We start from the raw sequence: 15,598 nt of genomic DNA on the forward strand, positions 1-15,598 counted from the left end.
GTGACTTGATTTAATAATAATTATTACTAGTAGTAGTAAATAACCAAAAACAGGCTACAGCTTTTATAGTGACTGAGACGACAAGGAAGTTGGTTTCTTATTCAAGCTGTTTCTTATTCGGGAAATTCTGTTTCTTATTCATGGAAGTTGGTTTCTTATTCAATTTTTTTGTCAGACTGCTTTAAATTTACTTTAAAATAAAAAAATAGGTTTTATTAAAATAATAATATGATTCATATAATGTAGTTACACAGAGGTGGAATCTCTTTATATAACAATTAGATATACAAACTTGAAAAAAGGGCATACGTTGGCACCACTACAAATATTACTATTTTGAATAAATAACATATTTTCAAAGGGTTAATAACCATTCGGCCACTGATTTCACTATGATTTTACACAGGGTAGATCCCATTCCCCCTCCATGTCATTCAATTGTTTTTAGCCTGGCCCAATGGTGTTTTTGCCACAGAAATTGATGCCAACACTGGCATAGGTGACATAATTCTCATTTTTGAATAAGTAACAGATATTTTCAAAGGGTTAATAACCATTGGGCCACTGATTTCACTTTGAATATATACAGGGCAGATCCTCTTCCATGTCATGCAATTGTTTTTAGCCTGGCCCAATGGTGTTTTGGGCACAGAAATTGATGCCAACCCTGGCATAGGTGACATAATTCTCATTTTTGAATAAGTAACCAATATTTTCAAAGGGTTAATGACCATTGGGCCAGGCTAAAAACAATAGCATGGCATGGAGGGGGATCTACCCTGTAGATATTCATAGTGAAATCAGTGGCCCAATGGTTATTAACCCTTTGAAAATATCTGTTACTTATTCAAAATTGAGAATTATGTCACCTATGCCAGGATTGGCATCAATTTCTGTGCCCAAAACACCATTGGGCCAGGCTAAAAACAATTGCATGGCATGGAGGGGGGTCTACCCTGTATATATTCATAGTGAAATCAGTGGCCCAATGGTTATTAACCCTTTGAAAATATATGTTATTTATTCAAAATAGTAATATTTGTAGTGGTGCCAACGTATGCCCTTTTTTCAAGTTTGTATATCTAATTGTTATATAAAGAGATTCCACCTCTGTGTACATTATATGAATCATATTATTATTTTAATAAAACCTATTTTTTTATTTTAAAAAAATTGAATAAGAAACCAACTTCCATGAATAAGAAACAGAATTTCACGAATAAGAAACAGCTTGAATAAGAAACCAACTTCCTTGTCGTGTGACTGAGCCTGCTGGGGCCCTGGGCCATCTTTTCTTTTCTTTTAGGCGGCACTAAGTTGAAGTTAGATAACTTGAGTTGAACTTGTCAACTTGATATACATTTATTACAACGAACTTGCAGCCTCGCTGCCTCTATAGTCAAGGGAAGTGACTTGAGTCACTTGACTATTTTGGCAGCGAGGCTGCAAGTTCGTTGTAATAAATGTATAAGTTCAACTTCAACTCACGTTATCTAACTTCAACTTAGTGCCGCACTGCCGCCTAAAATAAAAGATTGGCCCAGGGCCCCAGCAGGCTCAGGAGGACAGGAGTCACTATAAAAGGCTGAGGCCCGCCACCGCCACTGACAGTCTGACACATATCTAAATCAATCTAATAGTAATCACAATTATTATATCACAATACATAGTCGATTCGAACTTCGAAGTTAACACAGTCACTGTCACACAACAACAACAGAAGAAGACAGTGAGTCAGTCAACCTGAACCCCAACCCCGCCACCACTGACCTACCTAAAAAGATGCGCCGCCGCCAAATATAGATAACAAGTACAACAAGACAAGTTGAAGTAGTCTTCTACGCTCCGGTTGCATGCAGAGGCGTAACTAGAAACCACAGGGCCCAGGTGCAAGAATCTAAGAAGGGCCCCTCACCCCCCCACCCCCCACCCAAAAAAGTGAGTTTTAAACATATATTATTATTTTTTTTTAACATTTATTACAGAAAAAAATGTGAATCAGATCACGTCTGCAAAAGGAGGTACCCTGTGCGAACTGTCTGTGAGATGGTCTGACCCCCCCTATTACTGTATATAGTGACACTGTTTAACCCACCAGTACTGTATATAGTGAGTCAGTGACACAGTCTGTAATCTGCCGGTGAGATGGCTGGCCTGACCCTACCAGCCCCAGTACTTTATGTCACAAACTACTGTGGTCACTTTATAGTCCTGCCCCCCCATACTGTATATAGTGGTACTGTATAGTGACACTGTTTACCCCCTCCCCTCATGCTGTAGTAACAAGGTCTGTAATTTGATGGTTCCACAAACAAACACAATTGCGACCTCAGCACCCCCTGTAGCTTTGCCCCTGGACAGACAATAAGCACTGTGATATTACTGTGACACTGGCACCAATTAGCTCAGACAATAAGCATTGTGATATTACTGTGACACTGGTACAAATTATCTGAGACAGATAATAAGCACTGTGATATTAATGTGACACTGGCACCAATTAGCTCAGACAATAAGCACTGTGATATTACTGTGACAGTAATATCACAGTGCTTATTGTCTCAGATAATTGGTGCCAGTGTCACAGTAATATCACAGTGCTTATTGTCTGAGATGCTTGGTGCCAGTGTCACAGTAATATCACAGTGCTTATTGTCTGAGATAATTGGTGCCAGTGTCACAATAATATCACAGTGCTTATTGTCTGAGATAATTGGTGCCAGTGTCACAATAATATCACAGTGCTTATTGTCTGAGAAAATTGGTGCCAGTGTCACAGTAATATCACAGTGCTTATTGTCTGAGATGCTTGGTGCCAGTGTCACAGTAATATCACAGTGCTTATTGTCTGAGATAATTGGTGCCAGTGTCACAATAATATCACAGTGCTTATTGTCTGAGATAATTGGTGCCAGTGTCACAATAATATCACAGTGTTTATTGTCTGAGATAATTGGTGCCAGTGTCACAGTAATATCACAGTGCTTATTGTCTGAGATGCTTGGTGCCAGTGTCACAGTAATATCACAGTGTTTATTGTCTGAGATGCTTGGTGCCAGTGTCACAGTAATATTACAGTGCTTATTGTCTGAGATGCTTGGTGCCAGTGTCACAGTAATATCACAGTGCTTATTGTCTGAGATAATTGGTGCCAGTGTCACAGTAATATCACAGTGCTTATTGTCTGAGATAATTGGTGCCAGTGTCACAGTAATATCACAGTGCTTATTGTCTGAGATACTTGGTGCCAGTGTCACAGTAATATCACAGTGCTTATTGTCTGAGATACTTGGTGCCAGTGTCACAGTAATATCACAGTGCTTATTGTCTGAGATGCTTGGTGCCAGTGTCACAGTAATATCACAGTGCTTATTGTCTGAGATACTTGGTGCCAGTGTCACAGTAATATCACAGTGCTTATTGTCTGAGATGCTTGGTGCCAGTGTCACAGTAATATCACAGTGCTTATTGTCTGAGATAATTGGTGCCAGTGTCACAATAATATCACAGTGCTTATTGTCTGAGATAATTAGTGCCAGCCCAGTATCACAGGATATATTGCTTGAAATCACAAAAATGTATTGTGCTATCATCTATGATATAACACTTACAGAATGCCAAAACACCATGATTGTCTTTCTAAATGAGCTTCTGTCAACACCAATAACAAATAGATTTTATTAACATATGATTATAAAATGTTCTGATATAATTTTGTTAATTAGACTGGTACAAAAATAATAAATAATTACAGTTTTGCTTGGTAAAAAGTGTTAATATTGAATATGCTAATAAATATACTTCAAAAGTATAAAAATAGTTGTATGATCTATATTAAAATGTAAATAAATTAATGTATAGAAAGTATACATGTAACATTACTTTTAAGGAAAAGAAGTACAGATCTGTATATGACATCCATAGATAACTGCATGAGAGGTGCAGACAGTGGGACCAAGAGGCACGCGATGCTATAAAGGCACAAGCCACAGAAGCACACGCTGCTAGTTACAGCCATCATTATCTGCTTGTGGAGCCCCTGGTACTGTGCGTCTTATATGCAGGTTCTCATATATTGTAAACTCCTAGTGCTGCTAATACCCCAAAACTCAGACCCCTGATCACATTACATCTCCATTCCATTTGCACCCCTCTGAGTCAGCACATTAAGGATACTACTGGTCACATTTTATTTAAAAACATCACAAGTGTTTGCTCATTTCTGAATCTGCAGGTGCGTAATAGTCCAGCAATGTATTTGCAACTCCTCTTACACTTTTCTAAGTCCAAATTCTACACTAAAACTTTTATGAACACTCCACAAATAAAGTGAATTTATGAGCCAGATAATACAAAATAATACAACCCATTTTCACTACTTTCCTTAAAGGGACAGCATACCCTACATTTTGTCCCCTTAAATTTGTTCCCAATGATCAATTTTACCTGCTGGAGTGTATTAGATTGATTACAAATAACTAATTTTCCTTTATTGGGCATTTGAAATCGGTGATTTTGCCTGTGGTATCTTTGCTTATACTGAAAGTTTTTACACTTAATAATAGGCTTATAGAAAAGCTGTGAAAATGTAGCTAGGAGAAGAAATTACACTCCCAGTAGGAGGTAGGAGAGATGAGTAACAAAATATTAATGTTTAATTGTTCCCTCCAAGTTTACAGATAGAGATAATAAAAAGAAGCATGTGTGTGTACAAAAAGGGATAAAATAAGGCTATATGATTTCCCTGCAAGCTCAACCCATTTTGATGGGTTGTGATTTCAAAGAGAAAACAGCTATAAACCTAAAGAAGCATTCTAATATATTATGCAGCTGGTTTAACAAGTTATAATTTGGAAACACATTGAGGGGAAAAAAAAATTCAGTTCACTGTCCCTTTAACCCTCTCTCTCTCTATCTCCCCCTCTCTCTCTCTCTCTCTCTCTCCCCACTCTCTCTCTCCCCACTCTCTCTCTCCCCACTCTCTCTCTCCCCACTCTCTCTCTCCCCACTCTCTCTCTCCCCACTCTCTCTCTCTCCCCTCTCTCTCTCTCCCCTCTCTCTCTCTCCCCTCTCTCTCTCTCCCCTCTCTCTCTCTATCTCCCCTCTCTCTCTCTCTCTCTCTATCTCCCCTCTCTCTCTCTCTATCTCCCTTCTCTCTCTCTCTTCTCTCTCTCTCTCCCCCCTCTCTCTCTCTCCCCCTATCTCCCCTCTCTCTCTCTATCTCCCCCCCCCCCCTCTCTCTATCTCCCCCCCCTCTCTCTCTCTATCTCCCCTCTCTCTCTCCATCTCCCCTCTCTCTCTCAATCTCCCCCCTCTCTCTCAATCTCCCCTCTCTCTCTCAATCTCCCCTCTCTCTCTCAATCTCCCCTCTCTCTCTCAATCTCCCCTCTCTCTCTCAATCTCCCCTCTCTCTCTCCATCTCCCCTCTCTCTCTCCATCTCCCCTCTCTCTCTCTCCATCTCCCCTCTCTCTCTCTCCATCTCCCCTCTCTCTCTCTCCATCTCCCCTCTCTCTCTCTCCATCTCCCCTCTCTCTCTCTCCATCTCCCCTCTCTCTCTCTCCATCTCCCCTCTCTCTCTCTCCATCTCCCCTCTCTCTCTCTCCATCTCCCCTCTCTCTCTCTCCATCTCCCCTCTCTCTCTCTCCATCTCCCCTCTCTCTCTCTCCATCTCCCCTCTCTCTTTCTCCATCTCCCCTCTCTCTCTCTCCATCTCCCCTCTCTCTCTCCATCTCCCCTCTCTCTCTCCATCTCCCCTCTCTCTCTCCATCTCCCCTCTCTCTCTCCATCTCCCCTCTCTCTCTCCATCTCCCCTCTCTCTCTCCATCTCCCCTCTCTCTCGCTCCCCCCTCTCTCTCGCTCCCCCCTCTCTCGCTCCCCTCTCTCGCTCCCCCCTCTCTCGCTCCCCTCTCTCTTTCTTTCTCGCTCTCTCCTCTCTCTATCTCCTCTCTCTATCTCCCCTCTCTATATCCCCTCTCTCAACCTCTCTCTCTATCTTCCCCTCTCTCTCTCTCTCTCTCTCCCCCTTCTCTCTCTTTCCACATCTCCCCTCTCTCTCCCCATCTCTCCTCTCTCTCTCCCCTCTCTCTCCCCATCTCTCCTCTCTCTCTCCCCTCTCTCTCTCTCTCTGTCTCCTCTCTCCCCCCTATCTCCCCCTCTGTCTCTCTCTATCTCCCCCCTCTCTCTCTCCCCACATCTCCCCTCTCTCTCTCTGTCTCCTCTCTCTCCCCTATCTCCCCCCTCTGTCTCTCTCTCTCCCCTCTCTCTCTCTTCACATCTCCCCTCTCACTCCCCTCTTTCTCTCCCCTCTCCCTATCTCCCCTCTCTATCTTATCTCTCTCTCCCCCCTATCTCTCTTTATCCCCTCTTGAGCTTTCTCTCCCCTCTTTTAAGCTGTTTGAGCTCTCTCCACGGGCCCGCCCCCGACCACGCCCCCTCCAGGACCTTCACGTTAGGCCACGCCCCTCCACGGACCCCCGCGATATGCCACGCCCCCTCCACGGACCTCCGCGCTAGGCCACGCCCCCATGAGCCATGTGGCATGCATACTTTATTTACATAATACATTTATTACCAGGTGCAGGGACTCACTCGGAAGATTTTCTCCCAGCTAGAGCCGACAAAACCATGTGCACTATCACGACCACACCCGCCCCCCCCCCCCCCAGCCCCAGGCCCCTTCAGTCTGACAGTGACTCTGAGGCTGAGCTGAGTGAGCTCAGTCTGTGTATGAACTTGAAGCTTTAACTTACCTTAGGCTTCCACTCCATTCTTCTTCACTCGGTAGCTACTAGTCACTGGCTGTGACACTGCTGCTACCAGTCTGCCGTGCTTTCCAGAGTCTCCCACTGGACCCAGGGCTTTCCACAGAGCACTGCACGCGGAAGGATCTATTTAATTCCCGCCCGGCACTCAGAGACAGCCAGCCCCAGTCAGATTCAGACGAGTTCTGAATTCTGAATCTGATTGGCTGAGAGTCAGACTAGTAGTGAGACGTGAGAGGCGGCCAGGACGGAGGCTAGCCTCCTGTGGAAGCGTATGGGGCGCATTGGAGAGCACTGCATTAGCACCTTTTCTCCTCTGGTGGCAGTCTCTCAGCGTCCCATACACTTCCACAGTAGTCAATGCATTCATATTGCGCAATGCAAGGACAGCCGGCTGTCCTTGTCTTGCGCAATATGAATGTATTGATGTATAAACAAACAGTGAGTTGGTTTTAATAAAATTTACATACAGAATCATGATTTTGGTGGAGGGGTGGGGGGGTAGGGGGGGTCACCTTATTTTATAAAAAAAAAAAATATGGAAAAAAAAAATAATATTTTTTTTATTTTTTAATTTTAAATAAATGCTGCCTGTAATTACATAGATTGGCCAGGGTAGGCGCTGCCTCACCTGCCTCCTGTGACTGCACGTCACTGCCTCCTACCTCTTTAGTGTGCACTTAGTGTACCATAACCGTACAGGTCTGGTGGGCATCATACGTGGCTCCTTCACTTTAGAGACAGTGTCAGACAGTCATGCGGTCAGGTGCCAGGCATCCCCCTCACGATTTCCCGGTTCCCGTTTAGAGAGACAGCACAGCAGTGAGTGACTCCACTGCTCCACACGTCACTGAGCAGTGAGCACAGATAGACAGGCAGGTTTAGTCTAGCAGCGCAACTTCGCAAGCCCCACGGCATGTCCACAACATTCATAGTGAAATTGGGCAGGGGAGGAGCAAAGTACAAACAAGCAAAAGCAGCCGGGAAAACTATTTGTGAAAATTGCAGCGTGGGCTCAAGGGGCAAAAAAAATTAAGTGTCTACAACTTCCCCAGTCCCACTAATGTTCACAAATGCTGGCCCCTCTAATTAAAAAAAAAAATCTATGCATCTCTACATTGTATTTCTTTGAATTTAAATGCACAGGAGGATGCAACAATAGATAATGGTGGTAGGTTATAACTAGTTGTGTGTATGTTCTGCACATTGATAAAGAGTTTATATTGCACAAAATGAGCAAACTGGATAATATAATAATTTTTAATCAAGATCTAAGATTATTTAAAACATGTCACGCTGACCTTAAGAATCTCAGGTTGCCTAATAATAACTAAAAACTTGGCTATGCACATTCACGTCAAACACAAAATACATCTGTTCAGTGTAATAAAACACAGAACTTGGCAACAGAAATAAAAACAAAATGGACAGACTAAAAAAATTACTAGTGTCAATCTATGGTAGCTTTAGAAAGAATTGTAGACTGATTAAAGGGACAGTAAAATAAAAAAGAAACGTTATAATTCGAATAGAACGTGCAATGTGCTTCTATTATCAAATGTGTTTCATTCTTTTGGTATCCTTTGTTAAAGAGTAAACCTAGGTAGGCTGCCTCAGAAGCACCAATGTACTACTGGGAGCTGGCTGAACACATCTGGTGAGCCAATGACAAAAGACATAAGTGTAGCCCATTGATGCTCCTGAACCAACTTATGATACCAAGAGAACTAAGCAAATTTTATTTTAAGTGACTTGCTGTACTTGAATCATGAAAGTTTAATTTTGACTTCACTGTCCCTTTAGGAGTAAACTTCTATTTACAAAATTAGAAACTACATAACAAAGGCCAATTTAGAATTATGCTGAACTTTTTTTTTTTTTTGGGGGGGGGGGGCTTCCTAGGGGGCCACCAGTGTATTGCGGGCAGGGTCATGACAGGAGGGGCGGGAATGGGTGTTCAGTGAGTGGGATAAAGTGGTTCTCGGGTAGTGCCAGGCAGAGCTGGGGGCATCCTGTACAGAGAGGAGGTGGGAAAACCAAGTGATCACAGTTTATTAGATCAGTCTGTCAAAATAACTGAAATAAGGGGGCAGTCTGCAGAGGTTTAGATACAAGGTAAACACAGAGGTAAAGCAGTATATTAATATAACCGTCTTGGTTATGCAAAACAGCTGAATGGGTAATAAAGGGATTATCTATCTTTGGAGTAGACTGTCCCTTTAATCCTTTTTTTCCACCAAAAACAGCAGCACACATTTGCCACTGACTCATTCTTGCAGTCTGAAAATCAAGTCACAAATCCATTTTTTTTTAAAATCAGAGCAGATTCTGTTTGCAACATTTCACATGAAAGGGAAACTGTAATCCAAAGATGTATTCTATCCATATGAAAGCACAGCATCTATACATTTGTTTATTTATTATGTTTTGCATTAAAATGTCATTTAAAAGCCATTTAAAGGATATTAAACACCTTTTGCTTTTTGTGTAAAATGTGTGCTGGTCACCCTAGAGAGTTTGCAAATGCTGCAAATTAAATAGCAGGTTTAGGCAATTTGCAGCATTTAAAAAAAACCTACGTAACAGATCTGACTTTTTGGCTTTCCTGCCTGCAGTATTTCTGTCCCTGCAACTGCCCTGAATTTTATGGACTGTCCTAGCTCTGCCCAAGTCATGACCCAGACTCTACCCAACCGCTCCTATTGCAACTCCACACACAAAAACACAGGTGTGTTACCCACAAGTCCCCTAGAACTCCCTGTCCCAGACAGTCTCTAGGAAATGATAGGAGGTATGAGGGAGTGTGGGACAAAGTGCATTTTTTACACAAAAGCAAGAGGTGTTTAATGTCTCTTTAATTTGAAACGTATATAGCTGTATCAATGATGTACTTCCTACATAATCTAATTGGCTTATAGAAAGTTCTAGTGCTGTGTAGTTGATGGGCACTTCCTGCTAACGCTCACTATGCATGACAGATACTGGTATATACATTTACATATAGTAGCCCTTCAACAAGATGGTACTTACAAATGTAGGTGGGGGCAGAACACTTTGAGCAAAACTTAGGTGGTTTACCAAACCTCAAATTCAGCAAATGAACAAATGTCCTCCAGCTTCCAAGATTCTTTAAAATAGACTTTTATTCATCAAAACATGGGTCGAATACAGCAAACATCAACGTTTCGGGCTACAACATGCCCTTATGCATGAGTAAGGGCATGTTGTAGCCCGAAACATTGCTGTTTGCTGTATTTGACCCATATTTTGCTACAAGAATGGTAAATTTGGAGAACATTATCGTGAAAACAAATAATAAAATAAAGAGAAAAAAAAGGAAAATATGAATGCCTCTCTGCTCTGCTAATACTGATTTTCTCTGGACCAGCAGTTCTCTGCAACTCCCAAACAGTACTTTAATTTTGTGTTTAACCCATTTGCAAGTGTTAAATACATAGAGAATGTCATTATTAACAATGGTGATCCTGGCACCTTAATGAGTTAGAACATGTACTTTTTTTTTACTATACTAACCCTTTTACATGGAATACTACAGAAGGGACCTTGGATAACTTCCAACATTTTGAAAATAATGTGTCAACATTTAACCAAATACATTTGCTCAGTCCCATAGGCAGTAGGCACTGGCAATAAAATCATTTTATCACAAAATCTGTGTACACGTTATTTATTTTAGAAATGATCCTGAAGAGTGTGGCTCATGTTTGTTTGATTTACATGGTTCTCTATGGCTGCACAGAGTCTCAGTACTTCAATACTCACTTTACATCTTCCAGCTTTTTCGTAATGACAGAACCAACTGATGAAAAGGCAGCAGAGGCTTTCTGTCCTGCCTGAGACAGAGTTTCAGATGTCTTCTTATACCTATAAAAGCACAATTCATAGATTACATAATGTCTTTACCAAGAGAATCAGCGATTAAGAGAATTATTGATGAAGAAAGAGACAGGATAGTGATAATGAATAACAATCAAACATTTGACTAGATTACGAGTTTTGTCTTATGAGGGGTGCAGTGTTAATTTGCATGTTATTGTCACCGCTCACTTCCCTACAGCGCTAGTATTACAGGTTTACAAAAACCCGGCGTTATCAGGCAAAAAGTGAGTGTAGAGCAAAATTGAGCTCCATATCGCACTCCAATACCAACGCTGCTGAAAGCTGCGGTGAGCTGGTTTTACGTGCTCATGCACGATTTCCCCATAGACATTAATGGGGAGAGCTGGCTAAAAAAAAAAGTCTAACACCTGCAAAAAAGCAGCGTAAAGCTCCGTGATTCCTATGGGGAAACTAAATTTATGTTTACACCTAACACCCTAACATGAACCCGAGTCTAAACACCCCTAATCTGCCACCCCGACAACGCGGACACCTACATTATACTTATTAACCCCTAATCTGCCGCTCTGGACATCGCCACCACTATAATAAACATATTAACACCTAAACCGCCACACTCCCGCATCACAAACACTAGTTAAATATTATCAACCCCTAATCTGCCACCCCTAACATCGCCGCTGCCTATCTACATTTATTAACCCCTAATATGCCGCCCCCAATGTCGCCGCCACTATACTAAATTTATTAACCCCTAAACCTAACCCTAACACCCCTAACTTAAATATAATTTAAATAAATCTAAATAAAACCTACTATCATTACCTAAATTATTCCTATTTAAAACTAAATACTTACCTATAAAATAAACCCTAAGCTAGCTACAATCAGGACCGTCTTTAACACAGGGCAAAAGGGGCAGTTGCCCTGGGCCCAGTCTTTGTTGAGGGGCCCAAGAGTCCTAAAAAAAAGTTTTTAAGTTCATGCCAGACTGCTGATGTCATGTGACATGGGACACACACACAGTCAGTGCTAATATTGTCACAGTCAAAAGTTCTCTGCTTATATGTATTTGTGAGAAACTGTGCCAGACCGTGCCAATGTCATGTGACATTCCAAGCTAGTGCCATGTGCTGTTTTAGATGTGCACTGTGCAGCACTGGATGCTAAGCCCTAACTAGACATCTAGTCAATCCAACTGCATCAGAAAAGGTCCTGCTGGGGTTACCACTGTTACAGGTAACTGCTCTGGTGGTGGGGATGGTTTCTGGGTAGGGCTTACTATAGGCGCATGCAGCAGAAAGCTGGAGTGGCAGGCACGTGAGGATTTGAGCATCTGTGCAGCTGCACACACTGCTCTCTTCAGTCTTGAGGCTGTGTGACTCGTCTGTATCCATGCAGCCTTGGGCAGACAGCATCCAGTCTGCTGGTCCCCTTAGCCCTGCTCTTTCTGCTGTGGCTCTAAGATCAACTAACTGAAGTTTGTTAGGAAAACAGTGCTTTGTAGAAAGGTGTCAGTGGGAAGAATAAGTAAGTGTACACATGCCCCTCCCCCATGCAGCATTGCCTAGTGCAGGATGAGACTGAGGGAACTTGTTCCTAGCAAAGTAGTGACATTTGCTGCTGTGGCTGATGTATAGTGTCATGCTGATACTTAACACATTAAGGTAAGGTTTATTTTTATAGTTTTTATTGCTCTCTGTTTCAGATTTTACAGCTTCCCATAGTAGTTCTACTGTTTCAGTCAGTAAACTTATATCTGTCTGCACCTCTATGCTTCCGCCTCAGTCTTTACCTTGCTTTGCTCCTGTTGGCTGCCCTAAATCTCTTTAACCAGCTAGCCTCACACCAGAATCGCATTCAAAAAGCATATTAAATTAATCCAGAGTGGAGGAATTTATATATTTATTTACTTATTAGTACTGCTTAGGTCCAGTTTCACATATTGCAATTTTTTTTTAATGATTAGCCCAGCAGTGGATGATCCACTGCTGGGCTAATAATTTAAAAAAAATATATAAAATCAATTGTTTGCCCAGGGTCCAGTCAGTATTAAAGACGGCCCTGGCTACAATATAACTAACAGTTACATTCTATCTAGCTTAGGGTTTATTTTTATTTTACAGGCAAGTTTGTATTTATTTTAACTAGGTAGAATAGTTACTAAATAGTTATTAACTATTTACTAACTACCTAGCTAAAATAAATACAAATTTACCTGTAAAATAAAACCTAACCTGAGTTACACTAACACCTAACCTTACACTACAATTAAATCAATTACCTAAATTACAAAAATAAACAAACACTAAATTACACAAAATAAAAAAAAGAAATTATCAGATATTTAAAATAATTACACCTAGTCTAATAGCCCTATCAAAATAAAAAAGCCCCCCCAAAATAAAAATAAAAAACTTGCCTAAACTAAACTACCAATAGCCCTTTTGCAAGCCCCCAACAGTAAAACTCCCCACCCAACCAACCCCCCAAATAAAATCCTAACTAAAATAATCTAAGCTCCCCATTGCCCTGAAAAGGGCATTTGGATGGGCATTGCCGTTAAAAGGGCATTTAGCTCTTTTTCAAGTGCCCAAACCCTAATCTAAAAATAAAACCCACCCAATAAACCCTTAAAAAAAACTAACACTAACCACCGAAGATCCACTTACAGTTCTGAAGACCGGACATCCATCCTCAACGAAGCGGGGAGAAGTCTTTATTCAAGCGGCAAGAAGTCCCCAACGAAGCTGGGAGAAGTCTTCATCCAAGCCGGCAGAAGTGGTCTTCCAGACGGCATCTTCCATCTTCATCCATCCGGCGTGGAGCGGCTCCTTCTTCAAGACATCCGGCGCGGAGCATCCTCTTCAATCGGCATCTTCTTGCAGAATGAAGGTTCCTTTAAATTACATCATCCAAGATGGCGACCCTTGAATTCCGAATGGCTGATAGAATTGATTGGAAATGATTGGAACAGCCAAAAAGAACAGCCAAAAGAATGCCAGCTCAATCCTATTGGCTGATTGCATCAGCCAATAGGATTTTTTTCACCTTTAATTCCAATTGGCTGATAGAATTCTATCAGCCAATCGGAATTCAAGGGACGGCCTCTTGGATGACGTAATTTAAAGGAACCTTCATTCTGCAAGAAGACGCCAATTGAAGAGGATGCTCTGCGCCAGATGTCTTGAAGATGGAGCAACTCTGCGCCGGATGGATGAAGATAGAAGATGCGGTCTGGAGGATCACTTCTGCCGACTTGGATGAAGACTTCTCCCGGCTTCATTGAGGATGGATGTCCGGTTTTCAAAACTGTAAGTGGATCTTCGGGGGTTAGGTTTTTTAAGGGTTTATTGGGTGGGTTTTATTTTTAGATTAGGGTTTGGGCACTTGAAAAAGAGCTAAATGCCCTTTTAAGGACAATGCCCATCCAAATGCCCTTTTAAGGGCAATGGGGAGCTTAGGTTTTTTTAGTTAGGATTTTATTTGGGGGGTTGGTTGGTTGATTGGGTGGTGGGTTCTACTGTTGGGGGGTTGTTTGTATATTTTTTTTTTACAGGTAAAAGAGCTGATTTCTTTGGGGCAATGCCCAGCAAAAGGCCCTTTTAAGGGCTATTGGTAGTTTAGTTTAGGCTAGTTTTTTTTTTTGGGAGGGGGGCTTTTTTTATTTTGATAGGGCTATTCAATTAGGTGTAATTAGTTTTGTTGTATTTTAGGTAATTGTATTTATTTTAGGTAATTGATTTAATTGTAGTGTAAGGTTAGGTGTTAGTGTAACTCAGGTTAGGTTTTATTTTACAGGTAAATTTGTATTTATTTTAGCTAGGTAGTTAGTAAATAGTTAATAACTATTCTACCTAGTTAAAATAAATACAAACTTGCCTGTAAAATAAAAATAAACCCTGAGCTAGATACAATGCAACTATTAGTTATATTGTAGCTAGCTTAGGGTTTATTTTACATGTAAGTATTTAGTTTTAAATAGGATCAATTTAGGTAATGATAGTAGGTTTTATTTAGATTTATTTGAATTATATTTAAGTTAGGGGGTGTTAGGGTTAGACTTAGGTTTAGGGAGTTAATAAATGTAGTGTTGGGGCGCAGATTAGGGGTTAATAAATGTAGGTAGGTGGCGGCGATGTTAGGGGCAGCAGATTAGGGGTTTATAATATTTAACTAGTGTTTGTGATGCGGGAGTGCAGCGGTTTAGGGGGTTAATATGTTTATTATAGGGGCGGCGATGAACGGAGCGGCAGATTAGGGGTTAATAAATTTATTTTAGTGTTTGCGATGCGGGAGGGCCTCGGTTTAGGGGTTAATAGGTAGTTTATGGGAGTTAGTGTACTTTTTAGCACTTTAGTTATGAGTTTTATGTTACAGCTTTGTAGCGTAAAACTCATAACTACTGACTTTCAGTTTATGGTATCGATCTTGGTGGTATAGGGTGTACCGCTCACTTTTTGGCCTCCCAGGCAGACTCGTAATACCGGCAATATGGAAGTCCCATTTAAAAAGGACTTTTTGAAAGCTGCGGTAATAACGTTGCGTTACGGCCAAAAAAGTGTGCGGTGCCCCTAAACCTGCAAGACTCTTAATACCAGCGGTAGTGAAAAAGCAACGTTATGAGCCTTAATGCTGCTTTTTCACCCATACCGCAAAACTCTTAATCTAGCCGATTGTTAGTTATAATAAATTTACCTTGATAATGGCAAGTTATATTTTTGTTTACATCTATAGAGCGTCTGTCAAAAGCATTTTTGTTCTATGTTCAGACTCTCAGATTTGAACAAAACCTGCAACCACTCCACAGGTTTAAAAATGTCTACCTTGATACTTGTTCCTTTCTATTGCATTAGTGTAATAGATCAAACATACCAATCAGAAAGCGCTACCCAGGTGCTGAACCATAAATGGGCCGGCTCCTAAGCTTTACATTTATGCCTTTTAAATAAAGATAGCAAGAGAACAAAGAAAA

General features: G+C 41.3%; 1 protein-coding gene across 1 annotated transcript in view; it reads right to left on the reverse strand.

Annotated features, from left to right (window-relative positions):
* TPD52 (tumor protein D52) overlaps positions 1-15,598 on the reverse strand; it is a 212,582-nt gene that overhangs the window by 19,426 nt on the left and 177,558 nt on the right. The window contains exon 4 of the mRNA XM_053715154.1: positions 10,546-10,647. Coding sequence (XP_053571129.1) covers positions 10,546-10,647 — 102 coding nt within the window. The remainder of the gene's footprint in view (positions 1-10,545; positions 10,648-15,598) is intronic.

The sequence above is a fragment of the Bombina bombina genome, chromosome 5, assembly GCF_027579735.1.
Source record: "Bombina bombina isolate aBomBom1 chromosome 5, aBomBom1.pri, whole genome shotgun sequence".
NCBI classification, from domain to species: Eukaryota; Metazoa; Chordata; class Amphibia; order Anura; family Bombinatoridae; genus Bombina; species Bombina bombina.